Genomic DNA, 18,435 nt, shown 5'->3' with positions numbered 1-18,435 from the left:
AATAACGCTCTTCTAATTAAGTGTTTTTGAAAGTATTTGTGCGTTTTATTTTTATCATCCCATAGGAAAGTGTGCCAGCCTGCTTGCAAATCATGGCCTTTCCGAATTTCATTTAGTAAGATTTCCAAAGTCAGTATGAACAGCAAAGGAGAGAGGGGGCATTCCTGTCTGACTCCCTTTGTTATTTCGATCTTCTCTGTTAATTCTCCGTTCATCAGAACTTTGGCTGTCTGGTTATTATAAAATCCTTCTATCATTTTTATAAATTTTTCACTGAATTTCATCTCATCCAATACTGTTGTTATAAATTTCCAAACTACATTGTCAAATGCTTTTTGTGCATCAAGGAAAACCAGTACCATTTGTTTTTCTGGGTGCGCCTCATAGTACTCTATTATGTCTAGGATGATTCTCGTATTATTTCTAATGTGTCTGTGAGGTAGGAATCCATTTTGGTCTGAGTGTATTCGTTCATTTAAAACCTGTTTGATTCTTCCTGCCATAATTGCTGCAAATATTTTATAGTCAGAATTTAATAATGAAATTGGTCTATAATTTTGAATTTCTTGTTGGCTGGATTCTTCTTTTGGGATTAGCGATATTATTGCTTCTATCCATGTTTCTGGTATCTTGGCTTTTCCTAAGATTTCATTAAACATGTCTACCCCTAATTCTTCCAGTATTATTTTATTATTTTTGTATAGCTCCACCGGTATTCCATCTGGTCCTGGTGTTTTATTACTTTTCTGGTTTTTCAGAGCTGATTCCACTTCGGCTAACGTTATTGGCCTGTTTATTGCCTCCCTTTGCTCTTTTGAGATTGGGGTTATCTTTGCTGTGTTTAAGTAATGCTTTATTTTATTTTCCTCCATACTGTCTTGTGTGTATAATTTTGTGAAGTATTTATGAATAATTTTCTTCTTTTCTTCTGCTTTGTATTGAATCCTTCCCTCCTCGTCTATCAATTGGTATATCATCCTTTTTTCTCTTTCATTCTTCAGTCTGTATGCCAGCCATCGTCCGGGTTTGTTGGCTTGTTCAAAATAGCTTTGTCTGGCTGCTTTAATTTTCTGCACTAATTCCTTTTGATTTATTAGGTTGAGCTTATGTTTGATTATCTCTCTTTTTTCTTTTTATTCTTTGGGTCTTTCTGGAGTTCATCTTCGGCTTCCATAAGTTCCTTTTGCATACATTCTTGTTGCTTTTTTTGATTTCTAGTTTTCCTCGCCATATAGGCAATCGTAAGGCCTCTTATGTATGCTTTCATAGTGTCCCAGAGATTTTGAATTGAGGTCTCTTCTCTTTTGTTTATTCTAAAAAAATGTTTTAGTTCTTTCTCCAGCATTTGAGTGTATTCTGTTTCGTTTATGATGCTTGAATTCATCATCCATCTTTTTCTTCTTCTTTGACCTTTCCATCTTAATTTTATTGGATTATGATCTGCCCACTCATTTGGTTCTGTTTCAATTTCATCTACATGATTGCATAGTCCAGATGAGATCCAAGCCATGTCAATTCTTGATAGTGACTGAAGGGGGTTCGAATAAAAAGTATATTGCTTTCTTGTTTTATGCCTTTCTCTCCAAATATCATGTAATTTGTATTCGATTGCCATCTCAAAGAAGGCTTTAGGCAGCATATTTTTTTTGTTTTGTTTTTCTTTTTGCTTTCATAGTCCATTTTTTTGTCCGCTATTGCATTATAGTCCCCCATTAAGCAAATATTTTAATATTCTAATTCGTTTATTTTGTTGTGTAGTTTCCTATAAAATTCCTCTTGTTTCTGATTTGGTGCATATATGACTATTAATAGTATCGGTTTTTCTGTTGTCTCTAATTCAATCATTAGTATCCTGCCTTCTTCATCAGCGTAGACTTCTTTGGAATTTATTTTTTCCTTTATGTAGGTTGCTATCCCTCTTTTTTTTTCTGCTAGTGTTGTGTATAATTTCCCTAGTTTTTTATTTTCCAATAAGTTCTTATGGTCCCTTTTAATATGCACTTCCTGTATGCGGATTATATCTACCTTTAGTTTCTTCAGTTTGTTAAACATCTGCAGTCTTTTTTTTGGTGCGTTCAATCCATTCAAGTTTATTGAGATAACTGTTATTTCCTGGTCCATCTTTAGATGGGGTTTTTCTTGTTACTTCTAGTTTGTATCTGATTCTTCCCTCTCGCACTTTCCTTTTCTGCTCTCTCTCTTTCTTGCCTCTGTTCTTCTTTCCTGTTTCTTTCTTTATCTTCTGATGTTTCTTCCTCTTGGCCTCGCCTTCCGCTTTCTAGCTCCTCTTTACTTCCTTGTTCTTCTTCCCCTGTACAGTATTTCTCATAGAATTCCTGCACTTCCTCTATATTCTCTATCTTATATCTTTTCCCTTGCCATGTCACCAGTACCCCTTCTGGTATCAGCCATCTGTACATTATTCTGTTTTTATTTAACTGGTTTGTTAGAAACTGATATTGTCTACGTCGTTCACGGATTCTCCGTGGAATCTGGTTAAGCGTGATCAACTCTTTTCCCTGGTATGTAAACGTCCCTTCTCTGGTTCTTTTGTATATCTCATCTCTGGTTGTTTTTTTGGCAAACCTTACATGCACTTCTCTTGGGAGCCTGTGTCTTCTGGCATAATTAGTATGCACTTGATAGGCTTCATCAATATCTCCTCTCAACCCATGTTCTTTTCTCTGTATCATTTCGGCAAAGATCTCAATCATCTTCCCTTTCAGAAATTCCTCCTTCTCTTCTGGTATGTTTTGGAATCTTAAACAGAATGCAGCTCTTTCATTTTCAAGTCGCATTATTGATAACTCTAATTCTTTATTCAATTGTCTATATTCTAGCTCCATTTTTTCCACCTTCTGGTCTGTTTGTTCTATTTTTGTTTCAATATTCTGGATTTTCTGTTCATTAATTGCTAAGGCGGTCTGTATCTTTTCAATTTTATCATCCACGGTTTAAATATCTCCTTTTAGTTCTCCTATTTCATTTTTCACTTCTTCATGATTCCTCCTTGTCTCTTCATGATTTGCAGCTGTCACTCCTTGGTTTTTTATAAGCGTCTCTTGTATCGTTTGGAGCATTAATTGCATACTTTGCAATGTTGGTGCTGGCCCTGTTGTTTCTGCCATCTTTCCACCTTTCACCAGACCTAGTGCACTCTCAATTGATCTTTGGTTTGAGGAGGGGGGTGTTGCCAGAGTCGTATTAGATGTGGTTTTTTAAATTAGCTTTCCTGAGGTTGCCATTTTTATCCCCCTAATTATCCTTGTCCACACTTGCATATAAGTTCTACTTTGCTTCTACTTTATCAACAGTATCAATGTTATCAGTCATATCAATCTTATCAATAATTATCTATCTCAATATTTAGTAATAATTAACCTTCCTTAATATCACGTTTCAGTATCTACACATTTCTATGTATTATTCCATTCTATTTAAATCCTTAATTATCATATATCTTAACGTTATATTCACACAGTTTTCTTATACAGATTGATATCTCTCCAGTGTAACAGTTATAAGGGTAATAGGTAATAAAAGGTTACTGATTTTTCCAGACCGCAGGTTCCAGTTTTGATCCACTAGATGTCACCCTCTATTCAGTATCAATGTTAGTGTCAGTCAGTTAATATAACCAGTCCAGCTGCCAGGGGAAATAAGGGTGGGTGGGTGGGAAGTGGGACCCTCTGATCGTTCCAGAAGAGCAAGAAAAAAAAAGTCAGCAAATCAACAACCAACCCCAATGTTGAACACTTATTTCGAACTTTCCAAGTCTTTTCAAAAATTCCCACTCCTATTATCCATGCCGGGATTTTGCTTTCTCTCTGGGCTATTTAGTTCAAGTTATTTACACTGTCAATTCACAGATCGTAAATCTGCTCTCACAGCTTCTTGGCAACAGTCTGATAAAATCTCCTTCTCAGAGCCTCCTTCTTTCCAGCTCACCTTTCTGCCCGGTATGTGTTGTTTCCCTCTTTTTTTGGGTTGTAGTAACGGCTACCTCGATTCCAGCTGTTCTGTATATTCGCTTCCTTCTTATGTGGCCGCCATTGTTCAGTCCTGACAAAGTGGCAGGGTGATTCCTGGTCCGTTTAGTGGGTTTCTCCTGCCGCTGGGAGGATTTGCCTTATCGTCCTAGCATCTTCAGAGTTTCCCCCTTAATCTGTTGGTCCCTACAGGATCGACAGCACTCAAATATGAGCCCAAACAAAGAAGTTGGGGTTAAAGATCAGGAGAGCTCCCGTTCCTCAGCTCCAGACACGCTGACGTCACCACAGGAAATCCCTAATAGTTTATATCTTATTTCTGCTGCATTCACTTCTGAGTAGTTCATTTGTTCCTGTTTGTAGTCTTGAATTTGCTGTTTATTATTTTAAACAAAATCCTATGAACTTCAAAAAAGGAAATGCTAAATTGAAAATCCACATGTCCTTAAAAAGTTAAAACTTTGGCTTGATTGTGTTTAGGATATTTTGTTAACATTAAAAAAGATTCTAAAACTGGGGTACAAATAGTCTATTTCCAATGTTTCCTCCAATGTTAAGTGAACTACAAAATATATTACAAAACATTTTACATAGAAGACTACACCTTACCACAAAATTATATTTCATTAGAATGAGGATGAAGAACTTAGTGTGAGATAAACAAATCAATCACTTGCTTCAATTTCTAAATTTTAAACATGGTTTATTAATTACTTATTTGGATATATAAGAAGAGAGGTCAGCAATCATTTTCTCTCTTGCTTGGATATAAATAGAACTCGATGAGACAGTGTATGCTCCAGCACATCTGGATCCATTTTCAGAATTTTCAGTTCAGCAAAATAACAGACATTACTTCCTGCACCACTAAGTGCCTGAATGATCAATCTTAGTTAGATAATCTTAGCGAGGTTATTAACAAGATCTTATATTTAGGTATATTATTAATTTACTTCAAAGTAGAGTTTTAAGTTAGGTCTCATTTTACATATACAACAATACATATGTTAAGAGATTAGGACACTGAATTCATTGCAATTCAATTACTTGGAAAATTAGCTTATAGGTTTATAAACAGGGCAAAATAAACCTTTCCATGATCATGCCACAAGTTTACACAATACCTCTATTTAAATTTTCAAGTCATTAAGATCATTTTTGCTTACTTCTAAAGAAAAGAATTCTCCCCAAACAAAAGAAAAATTCCTAAAAGTAAAAAAAAATGTTTTAAAATGTTTATTAAAACTATAAGTATTGATATTTCCCAATTCATTTGGATTAACTAAATGTTGGTCTTGTTCCAAAGAAATGAAAAACTCTTAATATTTCAAGTGGAAATTATATGAGGCATAGTGACCTCCTGAGGTCCAAGACTTTCCCTAATAACCACCCCCACCCCGCCCCTGCCCTGGGCTCTCGGCTGGTGAAACGCCCGGAAGCCTGGTGGGTATAGTTCCCTAAGGGGAACACCCCCCTCATGGCCCAACCAGGTCCGCTCTACCCTCTTGTATGAGGTCATAAATGAGGGGAGCCTAATGTACCATAGACCTGGCATTAAGCGACATCAGCCAGAGACCAGGGTCCTGTAATCCCGAGCACCCGGGGGTGCGAGAAGGGCGATGAGGGTCGGAACGCACGATCACTCTTAAACAGCGAACTCGCGTCCCCCGAACATAATTTGGCCCTTGGCCCCCACCATATCTGCCTCTCCCACAAATAGTAGAGATGGTGAACCCCCCAATGGAATGGCTTAATGTCTCCCCCGGAATCCCAACCCTTCCCAGCACTCCTAACCAGCGCCCATTAATTAGCTCTGGCCTGTGCCCTGGCAGACTCCCCCCCAAGCCTGCCTGAGCCATCTGAATCAACCCCCCTCCCCCCTTAAAATTTGGTTTAAAACCCCCTGTAAAAAAACACCTAAGAAATCTCTTCTTCGCATGCCACCTCTCAGGATCCCAAGATCCATCATTAAGGAAGCGTCTTGATAGACCAGAAGGCCATCCCTGGGAAAGGGGGAGTTCCTGGAGGGAATAAAGTTCTGTCGCAGTATAACATAGAGGAGAGTGTGGCATCAACCAAACGGGATGAAATCATAGGGACATGGAACGAGGAGATTACATGTCCATGGGGGGGAGGCAGCCGGCAGTGTTCAAGGTGGTAGCGGGAAGCTTATGTCCATCATAAAAATAGTCGGTGTTGAGGACAATATGTAAGAGTAACAGCCAGCTGTCAGTCGCAGCAAGTTAGCGAGGTGGTGAAGCAGCCAGTGATGGCGGCAATGAGGACAGCAGCGGCAGCTCCAACTCCAACTCCAATAGCTAAGCTCCGCCCATGCCAGCCGCACTCATATCCATCGCCAGGGGCGCACTCTGTTGACCCAGTCCATAATGTCACAGGGGGAGGGCCCAAATGGCCAAATGGCAAAGTACGGTGGCCCAGGCAACGGCAGTGATACCGGGAGGGGGGCACAATGAAGGACCCCCCCTCCAACCACGCCCACACCAACTACCGAAGCCATCTTCTGCTGGCATTAATATCCATGCCAGCTGTCTCAGCCACTCCCCGCTGATCCAATTTATCATGTCCATAAGCAAGGTGGAGGGGGGGGAGCAACCGGGATAGCACCACGGCATGGGGAGCAGTAGCTGCAGAGACCCCAGGCCGGGCGTCCCGCCGCAGCTGCTGACCATACCCATGCCTGCAGCCGCCGACGCTCTCCATTCTCCTTTCACCACCAACCACCCCATTTCACTCACGATGTTACGGCTACAAGGCAGGACATCGCAGCTCAAGGGTATCCCCGAGGTCCCAGGAAGTTTTCATAGCTGGACCTGGAACCAACGATGGGATAGGGTACCCCTGCAAGCCTCAAGAAGGACAATCATCTCCCCGAAGCTCTCCTCAAATGCGACAGGACACCATCTTGGGCATGCACAGTAAGAGTGAGGTGTTAGGTGACATGGACTGAGAGGTCAATTCAGAACCCCACTGGTGAGCATCCATTTACAAAGATCTGTTTTGAATATGTGGTATAAGTCTTTGCATATAATGATGGAAAAACTATTACTATAACTATTATTAAAAAGGCATGGTTGTAAGTTTGAGAAAATTGGTGAAGGGTATAATGGTGGTAAAAGGTTCTGAAATTGATGGAGTCATGAATGAATATGGTTTGAATAAAAGAGTTTAGAAACAGCAAGTTGGTGTGGTCCAGTCATAAAGATAATGCTTGAGGATCAAATTGCAAAATAATTATATTACCGAAGATGGATCATCAACAGGAAGGGGGGTGGAATCCTGGATGGATGGAAGAGAGAGATAGAGAGAGGGAGAGAAGAAAAGACAGTTTGAAGAACACAAGACAATGTAGTGTATGGATGAGGAGAAAACAAGGATGGTAAGCAAGGATAAAAACCACAGAGAGGGAGACTGAATTGTTTTAGTTTAAACCATTTTTGCTTTTCTTATCTCATGCTTTGAGGTTGCTTGTCTTTTCTGCACTAAGCATAAAATGGCTTACTGTAAAGGGAATAGCATGAGTATGTATGCAACTTCTCAATGCTTAAGTATCACATTGTCTACTCATAGTATTTACCTTGTTTGCTATAAACTTTGCTGTTTGTAATATCTAAGATATAAAAACTGTACCTCCTTGCCCTATTAACCCCTGGGAGCCTTGAGGGCCTTCCATGCCTTCCACACCAGCATATCCTTGATCCCCAGTGTCGCCTTTCTTTCCTTTGTCGCCTTTCAACCCTGTAAAATAGAAAAAAATAATACTTTTTTGTATAGCGTTATTTCTGACATGCTGGGCCCCATGAAGTCTCCATCTGATGCTCATTCATAAATATTTTAGATGTGTAGTATGGATTCCTAAAAGGATCAACAAGATGATTTTTAAATTTTTTTTCAAATATTAAGAATCATATTGTGAACCCAGTAATATAAAATAAATATGGACAATCTGATGTCTACAGGCCAAGTGTGGCCTTAAAGAAATGGCTGTCAATTAAGGCTGACTGGAATTTTTTTGGGGTAGGATGATATGAGGCAGTGAGCCAAACTGGGAGGAATCCCCAGGGTAGAGCCTGCACCAGAGGCTGCAGGGCTTATTTGTTTCAGTAGACTTTTAGTTGCTCAAAAGCTTAAACCTTACACAAACATAGAGGAAGCACAGGAAGCCCATAGTTAACTAGGGCAGGAAGGCAATGCAGCATGGGCCTAAATCATGTGTGTCAAGCTTGTGGTGTATTGTTGCCATCACGTGACATTTTGTGATCCCCCCCCCGCCCCTTCATAGAGCTTGGTTGGGTGTGGCTTGGTGTGATGCATCCGGTTCATTGTCTGCCTGGCCTAAATCCTTAGAAAGCAACCTAGCTCTAAACCACTAATAAATTACTCAAGTCATGGCAATTGGCAGTTGGCAGATAGGTACTATCCTACGTTCAACCTTTAACACAATGCTGATCAACTACTTATATGTTAACACCTTGTAATTGCTTTATAAAACAAATTCTGCATATCCACGCTATAGATTGTAATCAGGTCATTGCAATAAATGTAATTCTCATTCTTTCCTTATGCATAATTTCTTTGTATGTTTTCCAACAATTTTTATCTGCTTGATATTTGAGATCCATGTAGGACAAGCTAACAAGGGACCAAAGCAACTATGGGACAGAGATGCTGTTTAGCTGTCACCCTTCCTTGTCTAGAAAATTGTAAATCTTCATCATTTTACTTCCTAGAGATTCACAAACTTGTTAACTTCAGATTTCTGGAATAGATACCTGAGAAATTAGGGTCCTTTCTAAGTACTTTCCAGGCCTGATCCTTCTAATACTGTCACCTGCTGAGACTTTTATTGAGAAGCCTGTGAAAGCTCTAAATGAGTTGAGGGAGAGACACCAGGGATTCCTCCAGATGTTTTAAACTAGAGTTCTTATGACTAAAGTTCCCACAATTAATTCCATTAGAAATTATAGGCATTAGAAGGCTACAAATCTGCCACATTGAAACTTATTACTGCAGATTTCATTTAATTTGGTGATGTTGATGATGCATAATTTTGACAGGTTAGCTAGCTTATTTATTTAATTCTCTTCCTGAGTTAAGTCCATAACTGGTTAGGTTCACTCAACATGGCAAAGCCAAAACCAGATCAAAACACAGACATATAAGATCTTACTGTAACCAGTGAACTCAATCAAGGCATGCCATCATTACAGTATGTTATTTCAAAATGGAATAAGGTAGGGAGAGCTTTTAGATTGTGGCTCTGGAATTCTTTCCAACTAACAGGAATGATAGGAGTTGTCTATATTTTCTTCTGTAGAATGAAGTAAAATATTGCATCTGTGTAAATATTTCTGCACTTCCCCTATATTGTATCTTTGTCTGTAGGTCCTGGGTGCATTGGAAAGCAAGGGCAGCAGACCACACATGTTTCATCCTGGGTCACATGGCCAGGAGAAAGGAAAGAAGAAAATGAGGCAGTCAGCAATGTTCCAAGATGTTGTCCAGTTGCTTCTCTCATAGAGGCTCTCTTCAGCAATGGTTTTCTCCACAGACCAAAGCCAGAACTAGTCTATTTTCAAACCCAACCTTTCCTTTGCTAGCTTATCCTCTCCACACCAAATTTGGTTCTGCTCTGATCAGTTTTGGACAGAGACAGTCCTGATTCCCTTTACATAATTTATTTCCAACATTCCGTTTAGTTACAAAGAACAGAAATCTAGTAAGAATGTTGAGTTATATTGGAGCTCAATTATAAGTGTGTCTATGTGGAGAGAGAATGCAGAGGGAACAGGCTGCATTCTGTGGTCTGAACATCGCAATGTTAGTTTTCCATCTGGAAATGGGAATCATTATCATGGTTTCATGATAAAGATCCTGATTAAGTTAAAGATGATGAACGTACAAAGCACTTGAAATTAATGAATTGCTCTATCTTAATTAAATAGAATGTTCAGTCATCTTCTGTAATGATATTGAAATGCATCAAAGATATTGTAGTCATTCCTAAGTGCATAAAACTGTTAATGAATCTGTTCTCTAGTTAACTATTTCATCTGATAATGAATTATTCTGTATTATAAATGTACTCATGTATCAGAGGCGGGTTGCTCCTCGTTCGGCTGAACCGGTAGTGGTGATTTGACCTGGGTCTCAGAACCAGCAGTGACCCAGGCCAGCCAGGCCCCAAACCGGTTCCCTGGTCTTTTCTGCCATTGCCGGCATGTTTCTGCGTATGCGCAGAACAAGTTACAGTCAACTGCACATGTGCGAGCAATGGGAAACGCACACAAAGCGAAACCAGTACCAACCGGTACAGGAACCCACTCCTGACATGTACACATTACACATACATAAATACCTGCTTGTCCAGCTATTCCAGGAATTCCTTTAGAACCTTTACTTCCTGGCAAATTCATCGTATCTCCTCTGTCACCTATTAAGCAAGAGATGTGTTTAATTTTACCAGTATCCATCTTTTGAATATATTTTAATGTAAAAACTTGTTAGAGAATTTCTTACTATACACATCCAGATTTAGAGAGACATTCTACAAGACTTTTTCCCCAACAGATGGAGACACTTTGAGTCTTTGATTGGGGAAGATCATCTGATTTCCCAGACTGAACTGAGAAGTAATGGAACATATTCCAGGAAAGAAATTATGCCAATATTCTGAAATGCCAGCATGACTGAACACCGGGTAAAAAAAATTAAAGAATCCTTTCCCCTTAGCTATTCCTTTCCTTGTGTCCAAGCAAATATTACATGATGATAAAAGCTCTCCCAATGTTTTCTTATTCTTTATAGAACTTAAAACTAAGAAAAAGAACATTCAAGTTATAGAAAACTATGTATGATAGTGACATTCCTGCAGGATACTCGTGTAATAATCTGCATCTGCCAATGGATGAGAACTTATAACACTATATATTGGTGGGTTCTGGAGCCCATTGCAACCAGTACGGTTGCAATGAGCCCTGGTGTCCACCACATGAATGCGCACAGCACACATGCACAGCACGCGCATTCATCCTTACCTCTTGTGATGCCTCCGTGACGCTCTGCTGAGTAGCTGGAGTGTCACGCAGGAGCCATGTGCTCCGTGTGCATGTATGGAAGCGCTGAAGAGCTCAAGTACAGTAAGGAGCTCAGGCAGGCTGTTGGGCCTTCCAGAGCACCGTACCAGTATGCCCGTATTGGGGTGTACCGCCTGCAACCCACCACTGATAAATAGACATTGAAGTTAGCAGTCTCCCAACCTTTTCTAAGGGACTCTTTCTTTAGAAGTCTGAGATAGCAGATATTACCTGTTTATAGGATTACCTGTTTTACTCATGCTGTGCCAAAGTTTTTGTAAGATATACAAATGCATTGCTTTAAGTTAGGCCATAGACAAAAGGGTTGATTTCAAGAAATCTCTTAAATGAATGTGTAAGACCTTTGTTTCTATGGCTCCCTTATGTCTAATCTGTATCATGCTTTTTTCTGTGCATGTATTCTACAATGTTAGGAGACAATGAGGAAATTCCAAGGTCTATAAAAAACAGAAGTTCCTGCAAGAATGAAAGTAGAAAATCACATTTTTTAAAAAATAAAGCATACGAATTCAAAAACATTGAATTGGAAGACAACACACATAACCAAGATATCCATCTTTGCTCAGATAACACCATCAACAAAACCTTATATGGAGAGACTGGGAACACCTAACAAATTGAATAGTTATGAGCTGCCCCTAGCACCTCTGATAGGTTATAGAATGTTCTTTGTTGAGAACTCTGCATTAATTTTAGTACAATACAAAAAGGCAACACGTAAATATGAAAGTATATGAAGAATAACATGATGCAAGAAACCAAGTTCAATGTCTCTATGTAACTACATATATGAATTAAAAAACAAACAAACTTAGATTCCTAAAAATAATTGGACTCACCAATTTCCCCCAGTTGGCCACTTTCACCAATCACACCTGGAACTCCTGGAACACCCTTTTCTCCCTATCACATTGAGAATGGACACAATTTTATCAATTAGAATTAATATGAATCAGAAAGTTGGTTTTATCAGAATGCTGTCCTGAGTTTTGATAAGGAGAAATTATAGAATGTGTAGCATGTTATGTTTTTTAAATTTATTAAATTCGGATACTTCCTGATTCTCAATTACTCTGGGCAACTCATAACAACTAAAACAGGAAAGTACAATTAAATTTTATTACAATAAAATGAAATATAGTGTGAACTATTGATAGGATAAAAACAAAACCAAGGGGCTTCACTATCCCTCGACAGAGGCCTGCAGAAAAAGCCAGGTCTTCAAAACGCTCCAGGTTCCTATAGATAATGTTCTATAATTGAAGGGACCTGGAACAGGCCCATCCTGCCAGAAGAAATTGTAACCAGGCCCTATGCTTTAGATTCACCTTTGAAAAAAAGAGTAAAACCTCTTATGATAATTTAATGTGTTGTGGGCTAGATTTACAGAATTTGGAGCTTTTGGTGCTCTACTTTATGAGCTCCCATACAGTAAGAGTTAAAACACAGAGTTAGTTTGATTCATGCATGCAGACAACCATCAACACACTCAGTTTTGCTCACCGTCCATCCAGGGATTCCAGGGAAGCCAGGAATACCACGAGGACCTGGGATACCAGCATATCCTGGAACACCTCTTATTCCTTTAATTCCAGTTTCACCTTTCTGACCTTTTTCAAAACCAGGAAGTCCAGGTAAACCTGATATTCCTGTCTGACCAGGTAATCCGAGCAATCCTTCACGTCCTACAAAAATACAATTGAAAATATTAATTTCTTCTCATCTCTGCAAAACTTTATGTCTCAGGTATGCTTAGCAGCAGTAGGAGCTCTATCCAAAAGTTCTTGCTTCTAAATTGGCATATTCAATAGGGGCATAGACCACTATATCCAACATCATTCTGCCTATCCTGTGAGGACAACCAGAAGGGCTTGCCTAAGATCCTTCCATGGTGAAAGATAAGAGGACCAGAAAGCAGACATTCTCAGTGATTGACCCAATGTGAAATATGCTACATCTGGCCTTTGACTTCTGGCATTCAGACAAGCATTGAAACCTTTCTTTTAGACATTTGATGCCTAGTATTGACTTTATGGTGAACATTTCAAATATGTTTTTTGTTTGTTTTTAATTACATTTTGCTATTGTAATACAATATGGTTATTATATTCATGGATGTCTTTTATGCTGCTATGAATTGCACACTAGAACCTTTGGTTAAAAAGTAATTAATTAATTAATATTGATTACAATACACTTCTTTTCCTTGAATGGGATGAATTGGCGGCTGGCTCTGAATGCTATCCTAGTTTATTAAAGCACAGCATTTTCTGGCTTTATCACTTGAAATCAGCCCAAAATAATGGGGATATGGTGGACCATAACTGGGCATTTTCCTTGAGTATTTGGATCTATAAAGAACAGTGCTACTCTTGCCTACTTCCTTAAGCCCTCTCATAAAATTCCTCCAAGATAAACTGTGATGGCCACAATCTTATGTCAGGAATCTAACAAGGCTGTGAAGAGGATTCAGAGTATAATGAAACCCTAGCCACCTCAATTCAGGAAAAGCCATTTTTCCCTGTCTTGACAGCTTGAATATGTAGAGTTCGGACTAATAGGATAGTTCTATAACTTCTCCAGTTTCCCAGACATGCAGATGTCTGAGGTTTCAAAAAGGCCCAAAGACTGTTAACATAAGAAGCACTACTATATGTGTCTTCTACTCTCTGAGAGTAATATGCAATTGGCTGCAACCCTCCTTTTCCATTAGTCTGAGACCATTATAGCTGTATTATCCACAATTCACTAGGAATCTCTTCCTTTTGTTATTTACATTTTTGAAGTCATCCATAATTCAAGGAAGGGAAAAACTGAAGAAAAGTAAGAGGCAACGAGTTGTTTCAGTTAGGAAAGACTGGTAAACTAGGGGTGGGGAATGCTTTCATATAAGGAAGAATGTACAATCTGATGAGAAGGAAGCTTGCCCTCATTGTAGAAAAATCAGAATTTGGTGCATTCTAAAGGGCACAACAAAATTGCTAATATATTGTATTTATGATACATAATGGCTCTTTACCTTTTAAACCGATATTCCCTTTAACACCAAATACTCCTTTATTTCCCTTTTCACCTTTCACTTCCAGCATTGCATGTGGCACGATTTTAGGAGGTGCTCCTGGTAGACCACGAATTCCACGATCACCTTTCAAGATAAGAATCCTTATCAAGGATGTATTGGAAACATACAAGTTGCCTTATATTAAATTGAATGTGTGCCTTGCTCTATTTTCATTTTTAGCAATTTCACTGCCAAAGGTTTTTCCAGCCCTATCTGGAAAAGTCAAACATTCAAACCTGTCATCTTTCTCATGCAAAACGTATGCTCTACTTTTTCCTCTAAACCTAGACTTCTAGCTATCTAGAAAGAAAAATGCATGCTGTGATAATATTCTTACCATATAAAGCAACATGTTTAAGAGGAAATAGCAGAAATAAAAAATGCTTTGTCCCTCTTCTTGCAGATTTTTAATACTCTTCTAAATTGTCCCATTGATTTATTTTGTTTGAAAATACCGTAAATTCTATTCGATTTGAACAGTAAGTAGGAGACCCCTTTTTTTTCTTCCAGGAAAATTAGGATTTAAAAACTGAAAATAATGTAAAAATGTGATTACAGAGATTACATTCTGCATCTCTAGTTTTATTAGTGATAGGAAGATGGCAAAGTGGCAATATATACGGTACTCTAAAGAGCTCTGGTAATTCCTTCATATATTTCTATTTAACTCATTGCAGAAGATAAGCATTGCTAATTACTGTTCGAATCCAAACTTCCCTGCCAGCAGCCAGACAGGGAACGGATCTAATGACAGATATCTTTGAAAAAGCAATAACAGAGATAAAAAGGATGCTGGTACATCAAAACTCATAAAACATCACATCAATGAAAATACTCTGAGCTAAGAAAGAACACTGACCCCAATCAACCCACCCTGGAGAATGTTCTACCCATCAGTGCCTCTGTCGGTGAGTCAAATTCTAATGTTTTGTCATCCAGCACCTTGTTAGATTGGGAAAGCAAGGAATTTATATTCTTTGATGAAAGAGGGCAATATGAGACAAGGGAGGGAAAAGTATATTAAATCTCCTCCACGGAAACTTATGTGGAGCTGGTATGTAAGAACTGTTTGTTAACAGCTCGGACTGTAATTTCAATTCATGACAGCTAATAACAAGAATGATGAGCTAAAATATACTGTAATCAATTGTGGCTCTTTTGTTTTGCTAGTGAATGACCAAAATAAAATTACTATTAGTAATAATGCACCCATTGTTCTTTTTCAACTGAGGTGATGGAAGAGGCTTTTTAAAATTTAAAAATCAAAATACATATTAAAACCCTCTTTCTGATTCTTCTGTTAAAAGAAAAGCAAAATACAGTACTTTTAAACTTGGCAACTAGTCTTCATTTGCCATACATAGAAGACAAAGGCAAAGCAAAAAGATACTATTGAAATTTGTATGTGGTAAGATTAAAGCTAAGATTCCTAAATACATTTACTCAGAATAAACCCAACTGAATTTATAGAATTTGATTCTAAATCAATATACATTGAATTACACTGTAATGGTTTTTTATAAAAGGAATTTTGGGTTAAACAAAAGCTTTCTTAAAGCCTATTTACAATTTTACATGAACATATCTGTGCATACTGAATCTCATAACACTGAAGATAATACCTTTAAATCCGAATTCCCCCGATAGGCCTTTAACACCTGGCTTCCCAGAGAGGCCTTTCTCTCCATGGATTCCCTTCTGTCCTGGCCATCCTTTGAACCCCATAGGACCGTTGAAACCTCCAATGCCAGGAGATCCTTTAGAACCTTGAATGAAAATTGCAAAACATGTTTAGGGCTACAGCCAATGGTGGAATTCAGCCAGTTCACACCACTTCAGGAGAACTGGTTGTTAACTTTCTGAGCAGTTTGGTGAACTGGTTGTTGGAAGAAATCATTAGGGCAGAGAAGCGGTTGTTAAATTATTTGAATCCCACCATTGGCTACAGCCTTTAATGGAAATCTAAAGAACAAATTTAGCTTTCACAAAGGGGCTTTACAATAAGTGAAAATAATTCATTAGAGCCTTACAAAAGCTGGTAGTGGCTGAGAAAGGAGTGGGTTATAACTCTGAGTAGAGATTTTATGCAGAAGTTGTTTTTACCTTTAAGACCTGGGAAACCAGGCATTCCAACAATTCCACGGAGACCAGTTTCCCCAGCCTTTCCTTTGGTTCCAATAAAGCCCGGTTCACCTTTGTCCCCTGGCAGACCTTTCATCCCTACAGGACCAACTTTCCCTGACTCCCCTGGTTCTCCTCTGACACCAGGGGATCCTATAAAAAAAATCAGAGAGAGGTATTTGATTAAAATACAGGCAGCAGAGACCAGTTATTATACATCAATTTTATAGGTGCACAAAAGGCAACAGTAATAACTCATTTATCTGAAAAATAAGCAAAGGAAATGTCTTCCAATAACTGACACTACAAATTTTAAAAAAATTATTAGGGATTGGTACTGTTTAATAAGCAGATGTCTCATTCTAAAGCATTTTTTTTCAAAGACAACTTTAAGATGTGTGGATCTTAATTCCTAGAATTCCCCAGCCAGCCAGTGATTCCCAGCCAGCCACTCCAACTTTGGGAATTGAGGTTCACATAACTTTAAGTTGCAAGATTGAAAAATAATGCTCTAGTATAAACCATAAACTTGCACAAATTGGAGCTTTATTTATTTATAGGATTTTATTTAATTATATATTGAGCTGTGGCTTTTAAGTGTCTAAAAAGACCTTTCTTACTCTCTAGTGGAATGACACTGAAAACAGCTGAGGTATGATCTGATCAGCGTGCCCACAACACTTATCTGAGAACAAGAGGAGGTTATTTGGCTAGCCATTTGGTTGGCTGATAGGTGCTGAAAAGATCTGCAAGAACTTAAGGGAGATAGTTTAAATCTTTTTTGTCACTGAATTTTGAGATAGGGTAGACATCACAAGTGCATTTGTGGCAGGCAGACATAGAGGCTATTTTGGTATGTTGGGATGTGTGGGAGAGGAAGAAAAACTGAATGGGGAAAGGCTTGGTATGTCTGCATATGTATGATACGAAGAGGGGATACAGAGGCTGCTAGATTGCTGCCTGCAGGAAAAACAGAAAGTGATGAGGGGATAATTTCTCACCAACAAATCCTTGTGAGCCTTTTCTACCCAGGGACCCTTGCTGGCCTGGGAGTCCAGGGAATCCAAATGTTGCTGGTGATCCTCGGGTACCGGTTAGACCAGTGGGCCCAGGAAACCCAGGATTCCCTTTGGATCCAGGTGGACCAGGGAAGCCATCTCTTCCTAACAGGAGATAATAAGTAAACAGTCATCATTTAGAGAACTTATATGTACAGGCACAGCACTGAATTCTTACTAAATCAATCAAACTTTTTTTCTAGTGGAGCTTAAGCAATTACTATCTTGTTTGTAAGAACTGAATCCAGCCAAAGACCTACAAATACTAATAAGCAATGATGGTGAAACCAGTAGAAAAAAATCGCATGACCATAAGCTTTATGTTATGTTATGTCATCTCATCACTTGCAAGCTACATTTGCTTGAGCACCTCTAGGTAAAGGCATTTTTTTCTCTGCTGATGATTATTGTTTCTTTTGCTGCAGTAAATCTTTTCAAATTCATATTCAAATTCAAATACAAACTCATTCCAGTTAATGACTGAATGCACTTACATATACAAGATAATATAAATAAATAAATATAAAGTAACCTAAAACAAATAATCACAAAACCAATTAATCTAGACTTATACCAGTCAAAAGACATGTCTGTTTGTCTATCATCTCTCTCCCTCTCCCTCACTATACATTCATCCATCCATCCATGTACTCTAATCTAATCTTGATAGCACATAATATAAATATTACAGTTATGAATGCTCACATAATTTATATTCATATTTAGATGGCAAGCAAAGAAAAGGCTTTTCTGAATATTGGATATTGTTATATTCAAAGATAATCAGATGGCTTCTGGAAAGAGTTCTATCCAGGTTAAAATAACTTGGAAACCGTGACAAATCCGGTTGATATTCTGCAGCCATTATTAAATTGGGGTCCTGGTGCTCTCTAAATCCAGTGCCAAAAATGCCTCTACAGAAAAGCCATGAAATTACAGCCTAGATTTTAAACAGCATTGTGAAACTGTTCTTTTTCAGGAAAACTATTAACAGAGTCCAGTTGATATATAGAGTTTGGGAGAATATTTTGTGGCTCCCATACTATTTTAAACTGAAACTTACATATTAAACCATGATCTGAATTAAACTC

The 18,435-nt window shown here is 38.4% G+C and overlaps 1 protein-coding gene across 4 annotated transcripts in view; it reads right to left on the bottom strand.

The window, feature by feature from the left end:
- Nucleotides 1-18,435, bottom strand: part of COL4A2 (collagen type IV alpha 2 chain) — a 209,548-nt gene that overhangs the window by 20,163 nt on the left and 170,950 nt on the right. For all 4 annotated transcript variants that reach the window (XM_081944378.1, XM_081944380.1, XM_081944377.1 and 1 more), the window contains 8 exons: nucleotides 17,288-17,449; nucleotides 16,269-16,439; nucleotides 15,788-15,931; nucleotides 14,124-14,249; nucleotides 12,608-12,789; nucleotides 11,944-12,007; nucleotides 10,366-10,440; nucleotides 7,638-7,745 (listed from right to left, as the gene is read on the bottom strand). In XM_081944378.1, the coding sequence (XP_081800504.1) occupies nucleotides 7,638-7,745; nucleotides 10,366-10,440; nucleotides 11,944-12,007; nucleotides 12,608-12,789; nucleotides 14,124-14,249; nucleotides 15,788-15,931; nucleotides 16,269-16,439; nucleotides 17,288-17,449 (1,032 nt within the window). The remainder of the gene's footprint in view (nucleotides 1-7,637; nucleotides 7,746-10,365; nucleotides 10,441-11,943; nucleotides 12,008-12,607; nucleotides 12,790-14,123; nucleotides 14,250-15,787; nucleotides 15,932-16,268; nucleotides 16,440-17,287; nucleotides 17,450-18,435) is intronic.

Source organism: Natrix helvetica (genome assembly GCF_964273705.1).
Source record: "Natrix helvetica genome assembly, chromosome: 2".
NCBI lineage: Eukaryota > Metazoa > Chordata > Lepidosauria > Squamata > Natricidae > Natrix > Natrix helvetica.
Note: the sequence above shows the minus strand (reverse complement) of the source record. Positions and strands in the feature narration are given on the sequence as shown.